Consider the following 26,378-nt stretch of genomic DNA (forward strand, 5'->3'; position numbering starts at 1 on the left):
ACATTCAATAGCTTTTCTTCTTATTCTGTTCTCAAGTTTCCTTCTTAATTTCTCTCTCTCAAGCCCTCTCCTTCATAATTGTCTAATTTAAATGTTTTGCATGGCTTTGTATGTATAATCAATATGGGGAGGGGTAGGAGGAAAGGAGAGAATTTGGAACTCAAAAAAATTTTAAATTAATGAAAGTTTTTCTACATGCAATTGAGAAGCATTTAAGGAAATAAAACATTTTATTTTTAAAATTTGTCCATTTTATTTTTTCTATTCTCCTCATCTACTGCCTCTCATTTTATCTTTAAAGACAGTATAATCATGGTTAGAGTGGTGCACTTGTAGTCAGGAAACTGATTTTAATCTCATCTGAAAGACTGGCTTTGTGACTGAAGGCAAATCATTCCATTTCTTAGACTCTCCTTTTCCTTATCTACAAATAGGGAGAATCTTATTTATATTTTCTGACAACCTCAGGATAGACAATTTTCTGCAGAAGTGCTTAACGTCGGTGAACTTAAAAAATTTTTTTTAAATGACTAATTCGATATCATTGGTTTTCTTTGTAATCCTACGTATTTTATATATTTTAAAACAGTCTGAGCTAAGGTTCACCAGACTGGATCCAAGACACACTAGAAAAGACTAAGAACTCCTTGGAAAAAAGATAAGAGCATTTATTAAGTGCCTATAATGTGCAAGACACTTTACAAATAACCTCATACAATTCTCATAACTCTGGGATGTAGGTGCTATGATAACCCCCATTTCACAGTTATGGAGACTGAGGCAAACACTCAAGAGTAAGTTTCTGAAGTAGAATCTGAACTCGGGTCTTCAAACTCTAAGCCCAATACCATACTGAGCTGCAGATTTCTGTTCCTGTCTAATCTCGGACTCAGATTGGTTTATGTAACTCTAGACAGATCACTTAACCTCTCAATTCTCTAGTCAATACCCTAAGTTGCAGAGCAAGTGCATTGGTGATGGCAGTTCCCTTAAGTTCCGACGCCACTGAAAACTCCCCAACAGCAATAAAAAGCCCCTATCTTACAGGGAGCCCCTATCATTGGCGGGAGGAAGCTGTTACTGTTTTTTGGTTTGTTCCTGTGACTTTATTCTATTGTTTTACTGGTATTAACGATTCTTGCGTTCCAGGATAGGTCCCTACTTCGTTATAACGGATCGATTCTTCAATGTATCGATAGTTTCTCCCCTTTGAGGACCCAGTTCGCCTAATGAATGACTCTAACAGGAAGCCCCCACCCCCCACCCCCAAGACCCTTTCTTGCCAGGAACCACACCGCTTTGGTCCGTGTTTCAGATCCGGATTGAAAGGGGGCGCCAACTCCAGCGCGGACTCTCAGTCGGTGCCGGACCCTGGTAGCTTCCTTCCAGACCGACATCTCTTCGGAGCGGCTCCGACCCCTCGCCCTCTGGCCTTCCCTCGAACCCACAGGGAACGATGGGACACGTAGTTCCCACCCCAAGGTCTTCTAATTATAGTTTTTCGTTGCTTGGTGGTAGCCTCGTCCTTGGAAAGGAGGAGGACAGAGAAAGAGGGAGCACGAGCCTGAAGAGGAGGTCACGGCCGTCGGCCCACTTCTTCTGGAGTAGACCTAGAAGCTGTTACTCTCCGGGATCCACACCTACGCCCATCTGACACCAAGGCCCCAATGGCGAGGCCGGTGGAGAACTACAACTCCCAGAAACCCTTGTGTCTACGGCACCCGAGGGACTCTTTCGCCGAACTCCCTCCAGCCCCCGCCTCTCCCTGGCGCTTCTATAAACATACGGGAGAAACTGTCATGGAGGGGGAGGAGACCGCGGCGGCGGAGGGGGCCGTTTGGGGGCGCTCCTGGGATTCGCCGGCTCATTTCTGAACTGGCACCCTCTTCCCTAGGACCTCGGGATCCAGGCGGGGTAGAGACTAGACTAGACCATAAGACGCATTGAAAAAATAAATCCCTGTCGTTCCCCGGGGGCGGAGCCGGCCGGCCAGGCGAGGCTGCGAGGCCCGGCCTCCGAGCCTGCGGACATGGATGACAGTAAGGTAAGCCCTGGCCTGGAGAGCCGCGTGTGCCCACCCTCCCCTGCTCATTTTCGGGGGCCATCCCAGGGGGCGGGGAGCTCTACCCGAGGCAGGTAACGCACCTAGCCGGTGGGATCCACCTTTGAATTTCGGCTGGGGGTGGCGAGGGGTCCGGGAGCCCAGCCTTCTGGAGGCTCCTTTTCTCCGGAATTAGCTTTCTCCCTTACGGCTAGCCTTGGCCTGCTTATAGACCTCGGGCTTTTTCGTTTCCTGTATTCACCCTGGTGAAGAATTGTCACCCTTGTTTCATTGTCCCTCATCATTCTTAGTTGGGGAGTCCTTAACTGATTGCAAAGACCTCTCCTCGGATTTCTGTATCCTAGATCAAATTGTCTCTTATTGTTAAAACCTTACCCCCCCCCCCCCCCCCAATTCAGCTTAGTTGGGGAATCCTTAACAAGATTAATTTCTTTTGATTTCTGTACCTTAGGAAACTCTCAACTACTGTTTTGCCCAAAACTCCTTTAGGCTGAAATTACTTCCTCCCCTGAACCATCTTCTTATGGCCTGGACACCCTTGCCCCTCCTACTTTATTTCCGCCAGATCCTGGAATTTTGTCTCCCCTAGAGTGTTTTATCTGACTAAGAAGACAAGTAGTGAATTCCTTTCTTGCTTGGGGACTTTAATGTTCTACTTTACTTTCGTTAATTTCTTCCTTATCCAGAGTATTTCCTGCTTGGCTTTGGTAGTTAACACCATCAACAATTTGTTAGTGTGTTTGACTTCTTATAACCCCTGCGGTGGTATTTCTGTGGAAATGGATGCTAGAGATGTCCTGGTGCTAGAATTGACAAGACTTAGTATCTAATTGGATATGTGGAGTGAGGGAGAGTGAGTAGTTGAGGATGATGTTGAGATTGTAAACCTGGGTATTGGTAAGAATGATACCCTTCATAGAAATAAGGTAGTTAGGAAGAAAGACAGATTTTAATGGAAAGGTAATGACTTTCATTTGCTGAGTTTGAGATGCCAACTGGGTATCCAGCTCGAAATGTACAATAGATAGTTGATACAGGACTGGAGCTTGGGAGTGAGAGTATACATATAAATATACATACATTTATTTGGAGTTATCGGTATATTTCAGCTAATGAGATCCTGAAAAAAGAGAATATTTAAAGAAATTAAAAGGCCCAAGATAGACTCTTGGAGGCATGTCTTGCAATATGGGCTAGGTGCCTCATGCAGAGTAAGCTCTTATAATAAATAATGCTTTTTGAAGGGAAATAATATTTTAAAAGTAGAAGGCTGGATGGATTGTGGAAAGACAGGCACATTTAATGCACTGTTAGTGGAAATTTAATTGGTTCAAGTTGTGGAGAGTAATTTAGAAATATAATATATACTTTGAAAGTGACTCAGATGTTCATATCCTTAGACCCTGAGATTCCACTGCTATTCATATACCCTCAGGAGGTCAATGATTTAAAAGAAAATGGAAGAGGGAAAGGTCTATATACATTAAAATATTTGCATTAGCAAAAAACTGCAAGCAAAGCTATTCCCTATCAGTTGGAGAATAGATTATGTGTAGTACATGAATGTAGTGGGATATTATTGTACTGTTAGAAATAATGAATATAAGAAACATGAGAAAACTTCAACTGATGAAAAGAAAAATAAGCAGAACCCAGGAAACAACTATTTGTTGTTTGTTGGGTCTAGCAGAGGATACTGGCAAAAAGTGGCCAGACAAGGAAGAAGAGAACCAGGAGAAAACAGTATCTTAAAAACTTAGAAAAGATGGAGAAGGAAAGGGAAGCTCACAATATCAAGAAGGTCGAAAGGAGTTAGGATTGGCAATTAAGAGATCATGGGAACTTTGAAGAAAACAGTTTAAATTGAGTGATAGGATTGGAAGGAAGCTAGAAGTCAAAGAATTGATAAGTGAATGAGAGAAGAAGTAGTAGTGGAAGCAGATATTTCTAAGAATTTGACTTGAAAAAGGGAGGAGAACCATAGGAAAGGGAATAGAGATGATAGGGTCAAGGGAGGGAGCAAGTAGCTAGGGAGAGATGGAAAATGAGAGGGACTGATTATAGGGGCAGTCTATTGGAAGGGAAGAGATGAGATGAAGGATCACTCAGTCAATCAGTCAGCATTTATTAAAGGCCTACTATGTGCTAGGCACTGTACTTAGTACTGGTGATGTAAAGAAAGGCTAAAACCCATCCTTGCTCTCAAGGAACTGTTTAATAGAGGAAACAACATACAAAAACTATGTACAAACAAGAAATTCAAAGGATAAATTGAGGAGCTCTCAAAGACAAGGCTCTAAGATTAAGGAGATGGGGAAAGACATATTGCAGAAAGTGAGACTTTACTTGAGACTTGAAAGAAGCCAGGGAAACTAAGCTGTGGAAATGAGGAGGGAGAAAGTTCCAGGTATGGGGGTTAATAGCCAATGAAAATCCTTGGAGTTGAGAGATGGAGTGTCATCAAGGAGGAACAGTTCAGAGGCCAGTGTTACTGAGTAGCAAAGTAAGTGAAGGTGAATAAGGTATCTGAAGCCTGGAAAGGTAGAAGTGATCAAGTTATGAAAATCCAGAAGGAGGATGCTATGATTGATACTTGAGGTAATAGGGAGCTACTAGAACTGGTATAAGTAGAAAGGTTGGTCTTGATGAGAAAAGTCATCTCTTTACCAGAAACTGAAGTAAAGAAGAGAATGTGAGATGACATCCAGAGATTTGAAGTTGCAAATCATTAGATAAGATAGCGTTCAGGGTGAATGACCTTAATTTTCTCAGGCAAATATACAGGGGCATATAGGGTATTCAGGGGGGACTAGTATGAGGATCTACTAAACCCTTATCAGGGTGCTTTTCTCTTTAGTGTCCACCTGCCACCTGGCCCTCACTTGCAGCTCCAAGAAGCTGTAGCGTGCTCAGTGGCCTCACCATGGTAAAACTGCCTCAGCAGATGGATTAAACGAGGCTGAGGAGAACTGACAGACCCCAAACCTGTCAGTGAATAAGGGAAGTATCTACCCCAGGCATGTGAAGTCTCCTCCAGGTGGAAGGGCCAAATGAGAACAATTTGTTCTAGCCTACAAAGGTTGTGGAAGTAGGCTTAGAGTTTAGTTAGACACTGAAGAAGCCAAGGTCATCCATTGCATCTCAAGCCCATCACTGTCTTGACTTTTTTCTTGCCACTGGAATTCTGTGACTGAAAGAAAGAGTGAGGCTGATGACTGTGCAACTCTGCCTCACTTAAATCCAGTTTATGTGTGAATCATTAGTGATGTCATTTTGGTCCTCTTCCACTATAAAGGACAACCACCACTACTGCCACAAGCACCATCTCAGCCAGGTATGAAGTTGAGGTACTCTGCTGAAAGTGCCAGGGGTTGGAAGCAGTGTAGGGGTAGGGTGCAGTGAGAGTTTTGAAGAATGAAAATTAAAGTTTTGAACTGGCTGTGTGGGTATTTTGAACTGGTTGTCCCAAAGGTATCTCAAAATCAACTCTTCTTAACTTTCTACTTCCTGAGGTAGTGCTTGAGATCCAGGAAAGTCAAGTTTCTCCTTCTCTGATTATAATAGAACATTGTCGCTCTATGAACATAAGTAATCTAAAGTTCTTAGAAATCATCTACATTCATAAATATTAAAGACTAGTTCATCCTCAAGAATGAGGATATCTATCACTACAGCGCACATTCTGTTGTCACATGCTGCATTTTATAAGTTTTCCTATGTATTTGCCAATTTTTTCAATAAAGAGAGAATGCCACTGATCAGTATGTAACATCTTTTAAAAGATATTTACTGTTCCAATGTCTTGTTAGAGAAAGAATGGTAAAATAGAGTGCTGGAAGTTAAGAGCATCTTGCTCTAAATATGTCTCCAATATTACCAATGACTGTTTGACTTTGAGCAAGTTGACTACTTTCTCTGAGCCTCAAGGACTGCTATATGAATTATATATACTATTATTCATATAACCCCATGCCTGGAATATACTTCTTCCTTACCTCTACCTACTGACTTTCCTGGCTTCCTTTAAGTTCCAACTAAAATCTCATCTTCTATAGGAAGCCTTTACCAATCCTTTCTTAATTTTAGTGTTTTCCCTCTTTTGTTTATTTCTTATTTATCCTGTACATAGCTTGTTTGTGCATTTTTATTTGTTTAGATTGTGAGGTCCTTGAGGGCAGAGATGATCTTTTCCCCTCTTTTTATATTTCCACAGTGGGACATAGTAGCCATTCAGTTAATGTTTATTAACAGATTGATTTTGACATTGAAATATCCTCTTGTTTTCTTTGTCTTTGTGGCAGATTGGGCAAAATAAATAAATCATCCTAGTGTTTGAGAAACTGTGATGTAGAATGAAATTATGGATTGTTTTTTTAAACCCACACCTTCCATATTAGAATCATATCAGTTCCAAGTAAGAAGAGTGGTAAAGGCTAGGCAACTGGGGTTAAGTGACTTGCCCAGGGTCACAGTGGCTCTCTAGTCCCTGAACCACCTAGTTGTTTCTATTATTACTTTTTACACTTAAAAAATGAAATTGACTTGTTGAATATTTTTATTATTTGTCATTGAAAGAGTTTTTGTGTACCTGTATTTTTTATTGTCCCTTTTTATACAAAAGTCACCTGATTTTGTCCATGGAGTTAAGGTCTCAGGACATTAGGAGTCAATTCTTGTCTTAACTCACTGTGCAACATTGATCAGGAAACTTATCTTTTAAACATCTCTGTTCCCCCATTTGTAGAGTCCAATTAATTTCATTCTGTGGTATAATTTGTTTTTTGTAAAGAGCACTGAGATGAAAGAAAGAAAGGTGACAAAATTCAGCTGCTGGTTCTGTGCAAAAGATGAATGAATGAATAAATGAATGAATGAATGAATGAATGAATGAATGCATTCATTAGGCAACACTGTTATAATGTTCAAGCCTTAAACTATAGCAAGCCAAAACTACTTTGAGCACAATTGGAATCTTAACACTATTCTAGGCTTATGCTTAAACATATACCCAGCGTGAAGTATTTCTAATAAACTGGGACTGAAAGTAGTCTGAGGTTCATTAAATTGGGCCCATAACCTCTCTCTGGAGTCATGACAGACTTCTTCAATTTTAAGAAGCATTCTTTTTACATTAGTGCAACTGCTACTCTCCTATTTAAGAAGCCAAACTTCTTAAAATATTTTTTCTTAATATCTTTTGATTTTTGCATCATCTTCATTTCCAAATATATTTCTTCCCTCTGTCTTTCCTAGAGAGCCATTGCTTATAATGAAGACTAAAAAAGAAAGGGGAATAAAAAGGCCACCAAAACTAGCCAACACATCAGCTGAGTTTGACAGGAAGCAGATGGTTAAGCAGCAAATACAGAATGACCATTCAAGAAAATGAGCTGTACAAAGACTAGCAATTATATACTGTCTCTATAAAGAAGGGAAGGAGGTATTTAGACTGGATCATTATTATTGCAGTGTTAAGTTTTCATTATAATTGTTTACTTTTTAATCATTGTGCCAGTCTTTTTCCTAGATTTATTTATTTCACTTTGAATCTGTTCATTTGCCTTTCTGTGGTTCTTTGGATTATTTACATATCATCATAGTTATCCATGATATTCATGTACCCCAAATTGTTGAGCATTCACTAACTGGTGGACATCTTTTTTGTTTGCTGGGCTTTGTGGGATCAGACTTGTCATATGGTCATTCTGTATTTGCTACTTCACTATCTGCTTCCCTCTGACTCCTTGAAATCTGGTATTTGGCCTCATTGACTTCCATAAAAGCTCTGAAGTCACTAGATTTTGTCTTAGCTATATTTAATATACTTATGTCTCATCATTCTAAAACTTAGTTTCTAAGGCAAAGTATTGTATTCTTCCGGTTTTTTAACTTTCTGACCTTTTTGTTTATTTCTGGCTTTTTTATGGTGAATAGAGTGCCAGAAATAGGAATCTTAAGTTCAGATCTTGCTTCAGTCACTCAGACTCTGGGTAAGCCACTTAGCTTGCCACTTATCCACTCAGCCTCAGTTTCCTTATCTATAAAATGAGGGTAATGATAGTTTATCATTAGTTTTTTTTAAGATTAAATGAGATTAATCTACATAAAGTACTTTACTATGCTGAGAGCACTTTATGAATATTAGATACTTCAGCTTCTACAACTACTGCCAGGCAGCCATTAAAAAAATTATTCTGAACTTAAACATCAAATAAAGCATTTTCATATGCAAAGCAGGTAATAAAAAAGAGTTATTCATGAAACTGAGAATCTCTTATTGCATTCAGTTTGTGTTTCCTTTTGGTGTTTTATTCTTTTCTTCTTAACTTAAAATAATGACTCTCTTCTTCTCCTCCTCCTCTTCTCTTCATTCCAGATTTTGAAACTACATTCATGATATGTTGCTTCTTTTTTTGAATATGTATTTTAAGTGATGGTGAAACTTTGTTCTCTGATTTTTTGGTAGTGGCAAAAAATGATTCAGAATCATATCTTATGAAGAAGGTCAAGTGGGATAGTACTATTTTTTTGGTGAAGTTTACATTCAAAGATCTGGTTTCATTGGAGAATCTGGGATGGCACAGTGGATTGGGTTCAAATGTGGCCTCAGATACTTTCCAGCTGTGTGACCCTGGGCAAGTCATTTAAGCCCCATTGCCTAGTCCTTGCCACTCTTCTGCCTTAGATTGATTCTAAGACAGAAGGTAAGGATTAAAAAAAAAGATCTGAGTTTAAGGCCTAGTTCTGGTACTGCTATGTGTAGTACTGGGCAAGTCACTTCAACCCTCAGAGGCAAATCAGTTTCCTCATATAGAAAATGAAGGGGGTGGGTAATTTCCAAGGGTCCTTCTAGCTCCAAATCCTAGGATTCTGTTTTTATCTGATGCATTAACTACCTTCAAAGACTACTCCAGAAGGATTCTAAAAATTATTACTTTTAAAATCACACTTTATACAGATACTTGAGAAAATTACAAAGTAGGACATAAAAGATGGTTAAGCTTACATTTGTTTTATCTTTTTAAATACATTTTTATTGACATGTTTTGTTTTTATATTCCTAGAATTTATTTCAATATTTTTCCTCCATTATAATCCATTCCAGAGAACCAATACATATAGCAAAAAAATTTTTTAAGAAAATAAGAGAAAAGCTGGGTGCACAATGGATAGAGCTGGAGTCAGGAAGACTCATCTTCCTGAATTCAAATCCAGCCTCAGACACGTCCTAGCTGTGACCACCCTGGACAAGTCACTTAACTCTGTTTGCCTTTGTTTCCTCATTTGTAAAATGAGCTGGAGAAGGAAATAACAAAGCACTCCAGCATCTTTGTCAAGAAAACCCCAATTGGGGACACAGAAAATCAAACAGGACTGAAAACAACTGAACAACAATAACAACAGAAAGAGGAAGAAGAGTGAGCTCCCCCTAGTAAAACCAGATAATATGTTGAAAAAGTCTGAAAATATATGCAATGTACCACTTCTGTGAGAAAATGGGGGTGGATTTATCTTCTCATATCTCTTCTTTGCTACCATGCTTGTGTTTTGTAATTTTGTAATATTCACTTTGGGTAATTTTGTGACTGTGTTTCTTTTTACATTGTTATAATCTCATGTACCACAATTCATTGAACCATTCCTCAATTGTCTGGCATCTGCTTTGTTTCCATATCTTTGCTACCATAAAAAAGTGTTTCCGTAAATTATTTGGGGGTATATGAGGCCTTTCTGTGACCTTCTTGGTGTGTATGCCTAGGAGTGAATCAAAGGATATTTGAGTTCATTTTTTAGCATAATTCCAGTTTATTTCCAGATTGTTTGGACCAGTTCACAGTTCTACCAGTAGTGTTCCTAGGGTTACTCATCTTTCTGAAGCCCCTACATTATTGACTATTTCCCTCTTTTGTCATCTTTGCCAATTTGCAGGTTATGAGGTGAAACTTTTAGAGTTTTTTGTTTTGTCTTTTTTATTAGTAATTTATTTGGAACAATATTTCCTATTTAATGGCTTATAACTCTTTTGAGTTGTTTGACCATATTCTTTTGAACAGTTCATATTCTTCATCCATATATTGCTTGGAGAAGAAATCACTCTGTTTTATGTATTTGTATTAATTCCTTATATATTTTGATGATGTTATCCTAATTAGAGATATTAGATTCAAACATTTTCCCCCAATAAGCACCTTCCCTTTAGTGTCTATTTTGTAACATATTTTTGCTTAATAATAATGATAGTGAGGGGGAAACTGGTAAGATAGTGGATAGAGCACTAGGCCTGGAGTCAGGAGGACCTGGGTTCAAATGTGGCCCCAGACTTCCTCCCGGTATGACCCTGGGCAAGTCACTTAACCCCAGTTATCTAGCCCTAGCCACTCTTCTGCCTTAGAATTGATACTTAAACAGATAGTAAGGGTTTAAAAAATAAAAATAGCTAGCATTTATATATTTTAAGATTTGCAAAATGCTTTACATATATCATTTCATTTAATTTCACAACAATCCCATGTGTTAGATACTAGTATTATTCCCCATTTTTCAGATGAGGAAACTGAGGCCAATAGGTTTAGTGACTTGCCAAAGGTTACCCAATTAGTAAATGAGGCAAATTGAGAGGATTTGGAGGCCTTTGAGAGGATTTTAGGGTCTTTGGATGAAAGTAACTGATACTACACAGAAAGTAACTTGTATTTGGCTGAGAGGATCAGCTGTGCCCCTTGGACCTAAATAAAGAAGCAAGCCAGCTAATTCTGAAGAGACATCTTTGGAAGTTCAGGAGAGAGTCATTTATGGAGGAATTACCTGGATGTTTGAGAGGGATTCACTTCCTTACCTTTTCCATAGTCTAGTGGAAAGGAGGCATGCCTAGGAAAGAGCAGATCCAGAGATGGCAGCTATAGAGTTAAATTGAGTGCAAAGTAACAGATCTAAGGAGGCTTTTAGAGTGATATTCAAAGCAAAGATGTTCAGTTCAAAAGGAACTGTGTGACAAAACCAAGAGAAGAAATTAGGGTTGGCTCTCTACAGTGCTAGAAATATGAGTTACTATGGTCATATGTATTCCATATCTGTGTAGTACTATGTTCTTTGCATGCACCTTCTCTTCCTTCTTACCGTGTATGTATTTGTGGGAAGGTACACCTTTAGGTTCAGGGAGGAATTGTTTGGTTACTAGTTTTCATTCTATGACATTTCAGTAAATAGCTTTTCTTTGAGCTAATTGTGTTAGCTGTCTGACTATTAAAGATGAACGCACTGATGGGGACTGAAGAAATAATAGTTTTAAGAGTATGGATCCATTAGGTACTTTAACCTTAGGATAGTTAATTTCCTAGGCAACCCAACCTGTGAGTGAATTGAAGTCATCCTAGAGGGAAATCACACTAAGTATAAGAAATCATACTAAGTATTATTGTTTTTTTCTATTGATTTTTTTCCAAGTCTCCTACTTTTATTCTTAGATAGTTCCCTGGGAACACTAAGAAGATACATAGCTTTCCTTTAATCATCTAGGATATGCAAGAGGCAGGTCTTGAGTGCAGATTTTCTTGATGCCAAGGCTAATCTTTTATGTACTGTGCTGTATTGTCTTGCCTGTGTTAAATGTTATTCAAATGATTTAAATTTATAATGTGGCCTTTTGAGTATTTCCTTGTGTTTCTGGCAATGATTACTTTTCTATTTGCATTGCTTCTTTTATTTTTTCTGTTGTAGACTTTCTAATGCATTTGCTTTATTGTATCAGTATTTTTCTTCATTAATTTTTATGGTGAATTTTTATCATCTAATGGGGGTGGGGTTGGCCATTTTCTTTCTTTTTTGTTGTCGCTATTTTTGTGTTTTATTTTGTTTTGTTTTTGAGAGGAATCAAGTATGTGCTAGGCATTGGGCTGGTTGCTGGGGATACAAAGATTAAAGTAAATTAAGTCCTTCCTTGAGGAGCTTACAACTTAGCCATGGGAGGGATAATATACACATAAATGCATATATATATGCATACACATAAATACATATATATGCATATATATACATATATAACATATGCGTATATGTTCATGGAGTATTCAGGGAGGACTAGCACTCCTGATATGAAGTCTCCCACCCTACTCTCACTTGTGACTGCAAGAGGCTTTAGGATGCTCAGTGGTTACATCCTAATAAAACTGGCTTGATAAATGGGCTAAAAAACCAGGTTGAGGGTAACCAATAGGCCTTAAACCCATCAGTGGTTTAGAGAGATACCTACCCCAAGCACCTGAAGACTTCCCCTGACAGAAGGGGTAGAACAGAACAATTTGTGGCAAATGAGAACAATTTGTTCCAACAGCCATGGAGTAGCAAGTGCGGTGGAACAGTTAGATCTTGGTCAGACATTGAAGATGCCAAGATGCCATTGAATCCTGGGCTATTGCCAGTTGTCTTGACTTTTATATTGCCATTGGATTTTGATGACTCTTAAAAAGTGAGGCTGATGCAACTCTGTGCAACTTGTGCAACTCTGCCTCACTTAAATCTAATTCACACACAAGTCAAGACATTGCCCCATGATGCCATTGGTCCTCCTCAAAAAATGAAGGACAAACAACAACATATAGGTATATGTACCATTGACATAAGACCATCTGAGGGGGAACTCATCTAACTAGCTGGAAGGATAAAGGCTTCATGGAGAAGCTGGCACTTCAGCTGAACCTTGGAGTAAACTAAGGATTCTAAGAATGAAAATAAGGAGGGAGTTTAGGTCTCGTAGGGGGGAAAGCTTCTAGGAAGCCACAGATGAAAGATGGAAAACTTTTCATGAGAAACAATATGAAGGTCAGGTTAGCTGGGCCTCAGTGTATGTAGGAGTCACATGTGGTAATAAGGCTAGAAAAATTGGTTGAGATCGGGTTGTGGAAGACTTTAAATGTCAAACAGAGTTTATATTTTATCATAGAGGTAAAAGAGAACCACTAGAATTTATTGAGATGGTGAGTAGCATGCTCAGGCTTGTACTTTAGGAAGAACCTTTTGGCTGCCATATGGAAGGTGGATTGGAGGAGGGAGAAACTTGAAGAGGGCAATTAGGAGATTTTTGATAGTCCAGGTGAGAAAAGTGATGAGGACCTAACCAATAAGTCTTTTAGAAACTTGACTCATTTTCAACCCTTCCCTGTCATCTTGACTAGAAGTCTCCACATAAATCATTCTGTTAAATACTTTTTTAAAAACTTTAAACCATTTTTCTAGTCATCTAAAATGTGGCCAGGAAGATAATTGGAAGATTGGAGTATTCTGTATACAAAGAACATTTAGATTTATGGGAGAAATTAGATAGTTTCTCATGATATCCTTATGGACAAGATAAAGAAAGCTGGATTGGATTATAGTATAGTGAGCTGACTTCAAAACTGGTTGAATGACCAAACCCAGAAAGTATTGATTAATGGTCTATTTTCAATCTATTAGAAGACATTTATGTATTCTATTTTATGGTTCTGCCTTTAACCCATTCCTCATCACTTGAATAAATATATAGATGGCATAATTGACAAATGTGTAGCTGATTGAAACATAGAAAGAGTAAATAATGCTTTGGAAGATTCCAAAAAGATCCTGGGATTCTGAGATGATAAGCTAAAGCAAAAATACATGAAATACTATAGAATAAGTGTAAAGTTTGGAACTCAGGTCAAGTATAGGATGGTTATGTGGCTTAATCATTTTTTGTATGGAAAAAATTTGAGTTTTAATGGGCTAAAACTTTTGTAAGAGTTATTAGTGTGATGTAACTTGCAGAAGAAGCCAAATATCATCCTAGGCAGTATGGATACTGCCTAGTCCAGAACAAGTTGTACTTTTATATTCTCTATGCTTTATAGTGTTGTGTTATGTCTTAAAGTGCATTTTTTTTAAAGGACTGACACTAGAGGAGGGTAACCAGGATTTTTGTGGCCTTTTCACACCATGTAAAAGCAAGGAATTATTGAGGGAACTGAGAATTTTAACCTGGAAATGAGAAGACCTCAAGGAGGGACCTGACCGCTATGAGTACATATTTGAAGGGCTATTTACATTTGTTTTCTATGACTTCTTAGAGGGCAAAATTAGAACCAATGAATAGAAGTTATAGGGGAGTAAAATTGAACTTGCTGTAAGAAAGGAATTCCTAATAATGCTATCCAAAAATAAAATGGTTAACCTCATACAATAGTAAGTTCCACATCAGTGGAGTTCAGACTGAGACTGGATGACCAGTTGTCAGGGGAGTTATAGAGGGTACTCATGCAACTGGTGTGTGGGAAGACAAAATGATTTTATGGTCTGTTAAAGTTCCTGTGATTTTGTGATTCCATGTTTATGACTGGCAGGATGGGCAGGGTCCTGCTGAGACCTGTGAGTTGTGAGGAATACGCTAAACCTATAGAGATTATTCAGACTTCTGTTACTGGCCCTAAAAAAAGAAGTGGGCATTATCTGAAGTGCTGGTGACTTTCCATTTATACCTTTGAACTTGAATATATTTGAAGAGTAGCAACAACTGCCAAGCATACCAAATCTTTCTTAAAAAAGATTGCCACTTCATAACTTCCATGAAAAAATGTTGCATTTTAATAAAATCAAGGTCTCTGTAATTTTTTTTTCTGTCCCTATCTCTGTCTTAGAGGGAAAAAAATCTGTGCCATTAAAAAAAAATCTGTGCGAGGCTCATATTCTCAGACCATTTGATGGGATTTTTGCTTCCTTGATTTTGTTAGCCTTATCTCTTAATATTATTTTCAAAATGTTCTTTTGCCAGTATGCAATGTTAGTCACAAGACTGTTTATAGAACTGCATTCTAGTTTTGTTGATAAGCGAATGATTAACTTTTTTTTTCTTTCTTCCTAAAGGTAGTTGGAGGCAAAGTAAAGAAACCAGGTAAGCGTGGTCGAAAGCCAGCCAAAATTGACTTGAAGGCAAAGCTTGAGAGAAGCCGGCAGAGTGCAAGAGAATGTAGGGCCAGAAAGAAGCTGAGATATCAGTATTTGGAAGAATTGGTGTCTAGTCGGGAGAGAGCCATCTGTGGTCTCAGAGAAGAGCTGGAAATGGTAAGGCATTTCTATTTTGTTTATTTTTAGTTTTCTTTCTAATCCAATGCCTTTCTTCATTCATTTAGCCAAAGGAACTATACATTCAACTTATAACAGAATAGGAAATTTCTTAGATACTATATAGAGGAGATCAGTCATGTCAAACTCAAATAGAAATGGATTCCTATGGCTGCCTATCAACTTAGAAAACCACAAATTAACATTATCTGTGTTTTATTGTATATTTATATTTTTTGTTAAACATTTCCCCACTGCATTTTCATATGGTTTGACCCACACTAAAGAGGTTTGCAGGCTATGAAGTTGACACTGGTGTAGACTCACTAGCTTCTGAGGTGTGATAATTTATAGGGAGGCAGAGTAATAATACTTCACATTTATATAACCCTTTGTGGTTTATAGGGACTTTTCCTTATAACATTCTTGTGAGGCTGGTAGGGTAAGAGGGAAGTAGTGTGACTTGGCTGAAGTTCTGAATTTGTGTAGAAAGATCAAAAATGGCTTATCAAAGTCAAGAGAATATAAGGTTAGAAGGCTTTGAATGAATCATTGTACTGTAGTATTAATGCCCTAATAAAAATTAGATTTGGGGAAGATTTTTATAGGAACGATTTGTAGAGTTCTCTTTATCCTACATGCCTTTATTATGTGCAAAACACCTTGCTAGCCACTAAGAGAGAAAGAAAAATCAATAAGAAATAGTCCTGCTAATCTAATCTAATCTTCTAATCTAGTAGAAGAGATAAAACATTAAACTCCGATACAGGAAAGTGTATGACATATGTTTGAAAGGACTCTGAACAAAATGTTCCGATCGTTCTGAAGAGGGCAGAGATCACTGAAACCAGGTTAAGGAGAGATATTTAAGAATAATTGTCTTCTTGAAAATTATGACTTAAAAAAAGAAAGAAAGAAAGCCCTGGACACTTTATTTCAAGAAGTCATAAATGAAAAATTCCCAGCTTCATTAGAACCAGAGGGCAAACTAAACAGAGAAAGAATTCACCAATTACCTTCTGAAAGAAAATCCAGGAGGAAAAGTTCAGGAATGTTATAGCCAAATCCAGACTTCCCAAGACAAAGGAAAAATAGTGGTAGCATACAGAAAGTTGTCAGGACACCAAAGGGTCTCTAGTCAGGACCCCAGAACCCTGGCAGTGAATACTTAAATTGCAAGGAAACCTTGGTATATGGTATTCCTGATGCCAGAAGAGATAGGCTTGCAACCAAGAAAGACTTAACCTGCAAAGCTGAATGTAGTTTCCCGGGGGATGGAGGGTGGTGGCAAGGGGGGAATGTTTGATGGAATAGAAGACTTCTTAGCATTTCTGATGAAAAAAAACAGAGAAGAATTAGGAATTTTGAAATATAAACACAAGTCCAGCAAAACTTAGAGAAGTAAATTCATTTGCATAATTGGAAGAGTCTGAATGGTGATGTAATGCTAATGTTAAAAAAGGAGAGAAGAAACAAGAACCGTAATGTTTTTGAAGGGTATTAATGTAGTTAAATAAGAAAAACAAAGTTCCTGATAGTGTTTTGTTTCTGTCCTGAGGGTTTGAAGAGAAGAAAGGGAAGGAATCAATGTGTAGAATGGAGGAAGAAGGGGTGGAACTTGCCTAGAATCAATTACTAATTGCTAATTGACAGAATGGGAGTTTTCTTACATTTATGTAGTGCCTTAATGTTTACAAGTTACTTTACAAAATTCGATTTGATCCATACAACAACCCACTGTTATAGGTCTGCTATATTATTCCCATTTTTCAGAAAAGGGAGTTGAAGCAATGAGAGGTCAAATGAGTTGCTCTGGTCACACAGCTAAGAGTTGCCCAATTCTGGATTCTGATCTGTGTTTTACAGACTGTCAGTCCAGCTTGATTTACTACAATTTTGACGTGTCAGATTCATAGGCAAAACTCCCAGGTGCTTTAACCAGATTAAAGTGTAATTGGGAATTTTTTCAGTCATGTCACATTGTGACTCTATTTGGGGTTCTCTTGGCAAATCTCCTGGAGTGGTTTTCCATTTCATTCTTTAGCTCATTTTACAGATGAGGAAACTGAGGCAAGTTAAGTGACATGCTCAGGACCACACAGTGTCTTAAGAGCAGATTTGAACTCAGTTCTTCCTGACTCTAGACCTGGGGCTCTTATCTGCTGCTTCACCTAGCTCCCCTTAATAATTAACAAAATAAATAAAAATACAATACAACATAGGTAATATTAACTTGTGGTTTTTTTTTTTTAATTTTATAGTATTTTATTTGATCATTTCCATGCATTTTTCATTAAAGACAAAGATCATTTTCTTTTCCTCCCTCCCACCCCCCGTGGCCGAAGTGTGATTCCACTGGTATCATATGTGTTCTTGACTTGAACCCATTGCCATGTTGTTAGTATTTGCATCAGAGTGTTCGCTCCGAGTCTTTCCTCTGTCATGTCCCCTCAGCCATTGTAGTCAGGCAGTTGCTTTTCCTTGGTGTTTCTATTCCCTCAGTTTGTCCTCTGCTTTTGGATAGTGTTTTTTTCTCCTTGATCCCTGCATTACACCACCACTAATGGAGAAGTCCATTACGTTCGATGATACCACAGTGTGTTTGTCTCTGTGTACAATGTTCTCCTGGTTCTGCTCCTCTCGCTCTGCATCACTTCCTGGAGGTTGTTCCAGTCTCCATGGAATTCCTCCACTTTATTATTCCTTTGAGCACAATAGTATTCCATCACCAACATATACCACAATTTGTTCAGCCATTCCCCAATTGATGGGCATCCCCTCATTTTCCAATTTTTGGCCACCACAAAGAGCGCAGCTATGAATATTTTTGTACATAACTTGTGGTTTTTTAAGTTGATAAGTATACTGTATGAACTGCTTTTTTTTTTTAAAACCCATACCTTCTGTCTTGGAATCAGTAGTAGGTATTGGTTCCAAGGCAGAAGAGTGGTAAGGGATAGGCATTGGGGGTTAAGTAACTTGCTCAGGGTCACACAGCTGGAAAGTGTCTGAGGCTAGATTGGAACCTAGGACCTCCCATCTCTAGGCCTGACTTTCATTCCACTGAGCCTCCCAACTTCCCCCTAGAAATTGATTTCTTATTGAGTCTGACACCACTGTTCTATGCCATGCTGCCTTGCATATAAACACTTAAAAACATTGTCCCTACTGATTCCCAATATATTTTACTTTATTCAGAATTTTTGTTTGGCAGAGGACTGTAGCAAGATCTCTTTTACCTAGGGAGGAAAGGAGATTAGTTCTGTGGGAAATACTGTGCTGCATTTCCTCCTATCATAATAGAAAGAAGATTCACTTCCCTAACATAGGAGAGGGTGGGGTTCTATAAAGGTTGGCCTATATACTCAGTGGATCTGTGATCTCACTGATTCATGAATTCCTGCTGCTGATGCACGGCATAGCACATTCATACATGTCTTTCTTGTGTAACTCTTACCTGTGTCCTCCCAAAAGTTCTCCACTGGAGGTCCACCTAATGTCTTAGAGACTTTTCTTGCTTCCTCCTCCTAATGTGAGAGTACCACCGAAGCTCTCTACCCACCTGTCATTTACCATTTTTGTTACATAACCAGCCAATCTTCTCTTTCACATAATTTCTTAATGATGGTTTTTACTACCGTTCTTTTGAGTTGCTCATTGTTTATATGTATCACTGTTCAAACCTAACTTGTGTCTCTCCATTGCCCTCCCTGTAATGTTTATTTTAGTTATTTTCTCAGTTTTCACCTTTCTTGACATGCAGCCTCTGACACTCTCAATTACCTTCTTCTTTATACTTTCTTTTCTCATGATTTTGGTAACATTTCCTTCTCCTGGTTCTTCTCTCTGATCTCTCTGTCTTCTTTGCTGGATTTTCATCTGTTTCATGCTTGCTAACCATGGGGATTCTCCCAAGGCTCTGATCTTGTCCTTATTTTCTTTTTTTCTCGGTAAAATTTCACAAAGTGATCTCATCCACTCCCATGCTTTCAATGATCATTTCTGTGTAGATTTCTCTCAGATCTGCTTGTCTATCTCTAATTTCTCTGTCCACCTCTAGTCTTGTATCTCCTTGACCCTTCAGTCTCTTTCACCATCTATATCCACTCTGTTATCAAGTACTTTTTAAAAATTACTTTTAAAAAATCATTTTATTTTATTTTCAGTTCTGAATTCTCTCCATTTTACCTACTTCTCTCCCACCCATTATGAAAGCAAGAAAATGAAATCTATTTCAAATATGTATAGTCACTTAAAACAAATTCTTGCATTAGCCAAGTTGGGGAAAAAATATTCTTCACAGTTCCTGTCTTTCAGAGTTGTTTGTCTTTACAGTATAAATTGTTGCATAAATTATTCTCCTGGTTCTGGTTACTTCACTTTGCATCAGTTCATATAAGTCTTCTCAGGTTTCTCTAAGATTTTTCTCTTCATTATTTCTTAGAGCATTCTGTCACATACATATATGTAACTAGTTCAACCATTCCCTAGTTGATGGGCACCACTTCAGTTTCCAGTTCTTTGCTGCCATACTTAAGTAGTATCTTTCATATATACTCCTTTTTCTCCTTTGACACTGCCCAGTAGCTTCACTCCTGGACTATTGCCATAGCTTGCTGGGTTGGTCTTTCCATGTCTCTCTCATTCCAATCTAACCCCCACTCAGCTGTCAAATTGATCTTCCTAAAATATAGGTCTGACTATATTATATCCACTCCCTATTGTCAGATAATCTCATTGGCTCCCTATCACCTCCCAGATCAAGCATAAAGCCATTCATAACCTGGTTCTACTTACCTTTCCAGTTTCCTTACAACTTACCCACTTCTGCTTCTTCTGAAGTCGAGTGACACTGGCCTCTGCTGTTTCTTGAACAAGAGGCGCCCCCTCTGGACTCTCAGCTTTTCCTCTGGCTGTCCTCCATGCTTTGTACTTTCTCTGTCCTTATCTCTAAGTTCCTCGTTTCCTTGGCTTCTTTCAAGTCTCAGCTAAAGTTCTACCTCCTGCAATAAGCTTTTCCCAGGCCTTCTTAATCTTAGTGCTTTTATCTTTGATCACAAGTAGCACTTTGAACCTTTTTTTTGTGTTTTTATTTACTTGTTTGTAGCATAGTTATTGGTTTATGTGAGGAACCCCTGCCTTTATGTATAAGCCCCATGATACTAAGGTGGTGCCATAATTTCTTGGTACATTTTCCATTTGGTCTTGTTTCTTTATTTCTTGCATATGACTTGACTTAATTTTGCCTACATATATCTTACATATTTCAGTACAAGCAGTGGTGCATGGCAATGGATCAAGGAAAGATCCCCTCTGAAATAAAAGCTCTCCTAACTGGAGAGGAGCAGAGCAAATCCCAGCAGAACTCAAGCAGACACACCAAGGCTGTGAAGACAGAGGCTAATAATAACTCTTGTAAGTACAGTGCATGCTATATTGATAATTATTGAAGGTTTTCATGGTAGCTATTTAATTTGCAGTCTGTTTCTTCAAACCAGAAGTTTAGATTAAAACAAACTTTTAACATCATTTGTTATAATAATCATAAAAAAATGGTATGAGTGTCTCAATATTAAAGCATATTTTAAATGATTATAAAAAGAGGACCTAATACTACTTATGGGGAAAAGTTTTAATAGGTACAATTATCTTGTAGATAGGGGCTTTGTGTTTTAGATATTTTCAGTATGCTATTTTATCATGTTAAAATTGCCTTCTGGGAACACTTGGATTAATTTTTTTTGTTTTTGTTTTTTTAAAACTCTCACCTTTCACTTTAGAATCAATACTGTGTATTGGTTCCAAGGCAGAAGAGTAGTAAGGGCTAGGCAATGGGGGTTAAGTGACTTTTCCAAGGTCACACAGCCAGGAAGTGTCTGAGGTTACATTTGATCCTGGACTTCCAGTCTTTAGGTTTGGCTGTCAATCCACTGAGCCACATAGTTGCTGCTGAGCACTTGGATCAGTAAAGGGAAATATTTTAGATAATCAACAAATAAATAATGTTTCATTTTCTTTTTTAATCTGAAGTTTTATTCTTATATAAAGAGATTTCACTTTTCAATGACTATCATTGATCAGGAAACATCTTAATTATAAATTGAATTAAAGAACAGTAAGTCAACCTATCATTTGCTCTCTGAATATGTTTTATAAAAAATCTAGCAAACTGCCTTTAATGTAGATGCCTAATTGGTGGGGGGAGGGAATGGAGGAGGAAGCGCAGATTATCACAAGTTTAAAGTTTGTTTTGAAACTCCCTTTGTTTTAAAGGGGCAGCTGGGTGACTCAGTGGATAGAGAGCCAGGCCTAGAGATGGGAGGTCTGAGGTTCAAATCTGACCCCAGACACTTCCCAGCTGGGTGACCCTGGGCAAGTCACTTGACCCTCATTGCCTAGCCCTTTCTACTCTAATGCCTTGGAACCAAGACAGTATTGATTCTAAGATGGAAGGTTAGGGTTTAAAAAAAAAAAGAAAGAAACTCCCTTTGTTTTAAAGTTGTTGTTTTTTTTCTTTCAGGGTGAAGGTCATTTCTATTTAAGCTCAAGAAGTAGTTGCTGAATTGAACATTCAGATTCACATGGAAGAATGGACAAGATTGGACTTTGGAATTTAATTTGCTACGTACAGTTCAGTGGTCATTTATGTTAACCTGCAGTTGTTGACCAAAATCTGATTGTTCGTGTTGAAGGACCTTGTTTTAACCTTCAACAGTGGGAAAATTCAGAATATTCAGGCCTCTTTCCCTTGAAGTTGATAGCTGCAGTAGATTTGCACATGATGTGATGCTTGGAAAAATCCCTATGGCATGGAGGACAATAAGTTAAAAGAAAGCAGTTTTGCACCTTAGCTCCATATTGGTTAATTATGTTCTTTTCATTTAATTGTGTATGTTGGTGTCACTCCATTTGCTTAGTTTTTTTGTATAGTCTTATTCAGAGAAACCAAATAGGCTGTCTACTGAAGTATAAGTTTTCAGCCTTTAAAATGGACCTAAACTTCTTTTTATCAAATTTACTTGAGTGATTTGTAATATATATTTCCTGCAGGAACCACAGACGTATTCTGTGCATCATTCCAGCATAAATTGTGCATATGTACTAACAATTATATGCATTTCTATTTTTGTAATCCATGATGATCTTTCTGTTACATTGTACCTATAGGGACAATCCATATGAAAAGCTATTTGGGGAAGCTTCACTTGGAAACTCTTGTAGTTGTCCTCCCCAACTGTATTTATCAACTATTGAAATTTCCCCATCTCTATTAGTAAGTAAATTAATCAGATTTTAAAATTACTTTTCAGGTATTCAGATGCAACAAGTATTTTGTCATTGCTGAATGTAGTGGTATATATGTATATAGAGAGATATTAAAACACTTTTTTTTGTACATTTAACGAGCTTGGGAGACTATTCTAGAGAAAATATTTTTAAATTAGCTGCTGGTCCTTCAGGATCTTGTTTCTGCCTCAAGATCTGTACTAAAGTGACATACAAATTGCTTATAGCTCTAATGGCTGCTGCAGTAACCAAAACACCAAGCTTCTTTCCTGACGTGAGAGTAAAAGAGATTGGGCCTCATTTGTGCTCCATTCGGAGAAAAAGGCACGATAGAAGGCTTACGTTTCTGTTCTTACTTGTTCAAGCCAGATAAATACTTACTAGAGAGGAAAACTCAGAGCAAGGGAGTACTTTGGTCCTGTCCAAACCACAACTTCCCTTTCCTGAGCCTCACAATGGATTCAAACATTGGTGTTATGGCTGTCCACATCACTGCCATAAATGTGTGAGGCCAGGGGGAGCAGAGAGCAATTCTTCCACTGGCCTCTGCCATTCATACCCAAGCCTACATTTATGTGAAGGTTTATTTTCGCCCAAAGAGGGTTTGGTACAGTATGAGGAATCAGGCTTATGACAAAGCATATAAATCTTTGAAAAATATACTTATTTTAACCAAATATTAGTACTGAATACAATTTAATTTTTCTATTCCCATTTCTGTGTTGAGGTCCCTTATCATTGTCTCTTCCTTAGATCATTAAGTAAGAAGTTGTGATCTCTTAAACCACAGCTATATATATGTAAATTGGTCCACCATTCCCTATCAATTGGCTTTTTAACCAAATGTCTGCTATCGAGTGTTATTTCAGGGAAGATGCATCTCCCTTAGGGAGATGATGTGGACCATGACAAGGACCACATAAGTGACTATATTTCCTTCTTGGACTGTAAGGGATGCCCTCATCTGGCCTGAGATGGTTCTTTGGAGTGCAAACTTAGGTTTGCCCCTTTGCCATTATGTGACCACCATTAATAGGCTGTTAGCTTAGCCTTTCCCTCCCCCCACTCTTTCTGTTTTGGAGTAATAAAGGGATGAAGAATATTGAATGTCTTAGAAACTGAATATGTTTTTGTTGTTTCTGGTTACTTGATCATATATGTTTTCCAAAATATCCCAAGACTTGGTTTACATTGTTTCTGGACCATTTCAATACCATCCAGGTTACTGTAAATGTAAATATTCCAAAATGGAAGTGGTTGTTCCATGGGATATGCCTGTTATATTTGAAATATTTCCTCCCTGCTAGCAATTCTGTATCATGTGGGGTCATTTGGGCTTTTGTTTATAATATCTTTATAAGAGTTAATAACTTTACCCTCACATAGAAGATGTGGAATTCATGAAAGAGTAAATTCCAAGTTGTTGAACTTATTTTATTCATTCTGGTCTTTGGGGACAAACAGATGAAGCCCAAGAGAAGATGCCTTGGCTTTAAAAAGGAATGCTTTGAGTGCTTCAGGGATTGTGCTGTCAGTGTATTTTGGTTCCTTTTAAAGCATGGTGAGAAATGTCATTGATAAAAAAGAACTGGAGCACTTCCTGTTCCATTTCAGTTAAAGACCATAGCATTTATGAAAGCTCTAGCATTTCTTGTGTGACTGGACAACATAAAGCAGAGGGAGAGCATGAGAAGAGGAGAGAATGATTTTAGTTCTGAAATATTGCATGCTACACACTATAAACAACTATATTGGCACTTTGCTTATTTAAGAAAGATCTGGGAAAAAATGTATTTTTACCAGGCATTGGATTCTCAATTAATTTCATATAGAACTACTGCACATCGGCTCAACAGAGTAGCGAAGATGGCTAAAATATATCTTTCCATGATATTTTATGTATTATCTCTAGATTTCATTGTAGCAAACTTATATTGTTGTTCACCAACTTGCTGACAGTATTTACCAGTGTCATCTTTTAGCAACTGATCATCTTGCAATTATGATAGATCTGATTGGCTTATTATAAGGGAAAATGTCTAGAATTTTCATTGAAATAAAGGCAAAATGTTGTAAATGACATAATTGATAAATTTCACAAGAAATCAGTTAGACACACAATATTGCTTAAAAAGAAATATGACTTAAACCACATGGTATTTCTGGGACATTGAAGGAATTTTTATTTCTCTAAAGAGCATTGTACATTTATATTTTTTATTAAAAATAAAAAAGAGATCTCAATTGCATGTTTCAAATTACTAAAATATTTCTGTTTAAATGTTTCTTTTAGTAACATACATTATGTGACTGGCTTTTTTGAGCATTAAATTCATAGAAGCCCAGAATTTTAGAATTGGAAGGGACTTTAGCAGCCATCCAGTCCAACCCATATATAAAAGGAATTCCCCCTATAACATATTCAAAAAGTAGTTATCCAGTTTTTTCTTGAAGACTTCCAAAGAGGAAAAACTCAACAAATCTTGAGGTAGCCCATTCCACTTTTGGAGAGCCCTGATTGTTGGAAAATTTTTCCTTCCATTTAGTCTAAATAGACATCATTCAAGTTCTACTCATTGTTTCTGGTTCTATCCTTCGGGGCTAACAGAACAAATCTAACCCACCTCTCCCTCATGGGACAACCTTTCAAATACATGGAGATGACTCTCTTTCCTCCTAGAGTCTTCTCTAAGCTAAAAATAATTAGTTTTCTTCAACTGATCTACCTGTGACATAGATCCAAGGCCTTTCACTGTTGTGGTTGCCCTCCTCTGGACATTTCCAGCAACCAATTCCTCCCTGTTGATAAGAATCAGATCCAGAACAGCATTATCCCCTATTTGCTCTTTTATTATTTTGAGGGTGAATCAGGAAGTTATTAGCTATTATACTTTTGGTGGAGAGATGTCTGGATAATTGAAGCCCCCTTTGCCAGACTTTTTTGACTTATGGTCCAAACTCCTTTCTTCTTTCAGTCCAAATAGTCAGCATATTGCCATGAGGGGAAAACATTCTCTCCCTTCCTCTGTTGACCTCCCAAATAGACTCCATCATTTTCCCCTTTGCCCTATCCCCACCCCTACTCACTCTTGGATTTCCTCAAATGAATTTGCCTTCTTAATATACAAAGCCTATGCCTTCATTTTTACATATATTTCCTTTGAATAAGTAATTAATATTCATCCAGAGCCATGGTCCAGTCATGAATTTCATCCTTCCAAGACTTAGCCATACTTTATAAGATCAAATTTGCCCACTTAGATTGGAACCTTCAGTTCTTTTTCTTGTTGCCTAAACTTTGGGCATTTGTGTATAGACATTTGAACCCAAGGATTTTATTTACTTTTCACTCATGTCATGGATTTTGTTTTCTATAAGCTTTTGAATAGCTCACCTGTTCTTTTTGCTTCTTTTTAGCTTCTCCCTATATCAGTAAATAGACATGGGTAGTCTTCTCCCTCTCCCAACCTTTTAAAATGTAAAGTCTTTTTGATGAGATTTCAAGTTATATGGTAACTATATTTTAAACCAGCCTTACAATTTCTGGTCAGGAATATCAACTTTATATTTGAAGCTGTGGTCCAGACATCCAAATCCATTTGCCACATTTTTAGCTAGGTTACTCTCCAAATCAATTTTTCTTTTCTTCATTGCCTTGAGTGGGCAAAAGAGAGTGGAACAACAATCACAAGAAGTAGGTTGTTGGCATGTGGTTTTAATAGGTCTCGAGAGGTTCTTTGTTATGTCTTGGATACATAATATATCATGAAGATGGCTGACCCCTATTCTTATTAGCAAGTCAAAGATTAGCTTCCTCAGAATCCCTTAGGAAATTGACAATTATCACTTAATCTTCACTACCTCTGATTTGGATGGTCTCAACAGAAGGCTACTGGAGTCTCTTGCCATTCTCTGGTGGGCAGTTTCCTTCAGAGCATCCAGCTCCCTTTTTTTTTTT

At 37.8% G+C, this 26,378-nt stretch overlaps 1 protein-coding gene across 1 annotated transcript; it reads left to right on the forward strand.

Annotated features, from left to right (window-relative positions):
• Positions 1 to 1,353: 1,353 nt before the first annotated feature.
• On the forward strand, positions 1,354 to 24,664 carry CREBL2 (cAMP responsive element binding protein like 2). Its single transcript, XM_007503711.3, has 4 exons — positions 1,354 to 2,044; positions 14,936 to 15,133; positions 20,404 to 20,548; positions 21,654 to 24,664. Exons 1-4 carry the CDS (start codon positions 2,030 to 2,032, stop codon positions 21,656 to 21,658), a joined length of 363 nt encoding a protein of 120 aa, XP_007503773.1. The 5' UTR covers positions 1,354 to 2,029; the 3' UTR covers positions 21,659 to 24,664.
• The last annotated feature ends 1,714 nt before the right edge of the window (positions 24,665 to 26,378 follow it).

Source organism: Monodelphis domestica, chromosome 5 (genome assembly GCF_027887165.1).
Source record: "Monodelphis domestica isolate mMonDom1 chromosome 5, mMonDom1.pri, whole genome shotgun sequence".
In the NCBI taxonomy this organism is placed as follows: Eukaryota; Metazoa; Chordata; class Mammalia; order Didelphimorphia; family Didelphidae; genus Monodelphis; species Monodelphis domestica.

Excerpts from the sequence above, each read along its gene's own strand:
- CREBL2 (XM_007503711.3), top strand. Across the intron at positions 15,134-20,403 it reads TCAGAGAAGAGCTGGAAATG|TACAAGCAGTGGTGCATGGC; the intron begins GTAAGGCATTTC and ends TACATATTTCAG.